We start from the raw sequence: 847 nt of genomic DNA, 5'->3' as shown, positions 1-847 counted from the left end.
CCCCCGTCCTCTCCACCCCAAAGTAGCTCTTAAGAGATTAAGGACATATTGAGAACATCTAAAATCGTTAATCCATACAGGTGCGGATGACTACAGCCTAGGAAAATGATACTGGCTCTTTAAACCATAAAGATGTGTTTATAGGTTCATCAAGAGAAATTAAAGTTGGCTGTGAGCTCCCGAATCCTATTCTCTCTGTTCATTTTCTTCAGTTTCATTCTGCGGTTCTGAAACCAGATTTTAACTTGTCTGTCTGTGAGGTGGACTGTGCGGCTGATCTCTAGGCGACGCTCACGAGTCAGGTACATATTGAACAGAAACTCCTTTTCCAGCTCGAGAGTTTGATGCTTGGTATAGGGGCATCGTTTCTTTCTGCCACTTTTTGCCGTGAGCCAGTTTGCTGCATTTTCTCCTTTTGAATTGCCTAGTTTTGAGAAAGTAAAAAAGGGACGTTACCAGCGAGTGGGAGACAAAGATCTGGGGAGGGGAGAGAAGGTGGAAGGAGGCATCTGTGTGTGGGTGCAGGGGGCTCGCTCCACCAGCTTCGGGGAGGTCGAATGGGGGGTTGTCCTTTCGGGAACGTTGTGAGAGCTTCGAAGCGGTTTCCCAAAGGTCCTGTATCCGATCGGGAAAATCCGCTTCCGCTCGAAAAGCTCCGGGCAGCCTCCAGCGGGGCAGCGTGCTCCGCCGGGTAGTTCATCTCCGATCCCCCAAAACATGCTGTTACCCGCTCTCCCTCGGCTGCTCCGAGCTCACTGGTTCTGGGGAGCGGCTCGGTGAATGGCCTGGAGGCTTTTTTCCAACCCCCCCCCCCCCGACCACCCCCTCCAAAAAAAAACAACCGACG

General features: G+C 51.5%; 1 protein-coding gene across 1 annotated transcript in view; it reads right to left on the bottom strand.

Annotated features, from left to right (window-relative positions):
* Nucleotides 1-149: 149 nt before the first annotated feature.
* Nucleotides 150-847, bottom strand: part of LOC103776936 (homeobox protein Hox-A10-like) — a gene marked incomplete at its 5' end in the record, with an annotated part of 1,959 nt that continues 1,261 nt past the window's right edge. The window contains one exon of the mRNA XM_008944465.1: nucleotides 150-424. Within this exon, the coding sequence (XP_008942713.1) occupies nucleotides 150-424 (275 nt within the window). The remainder of the gene's footprint in view (nucleotides 425-847) is intronic.

This window comes from Merops nubicus, unplaced genomic scaffold, assembly GCF_000691845.1.
Source record: "Merops nubicus isolate BGI_N331 unplaced genomic scaffold, ASM69184v1 scaffold26387, whole genome shotgun sequence".
Taxonomy (NCBI): Eukaryota; Metazoa; Chordata; class Aves; order Coraciiformes; family Meropidae; genus Merops; species Merops nubicus.
This window is presented reverse-complemented; position numbering and strand designations above follow the sequence as displayed.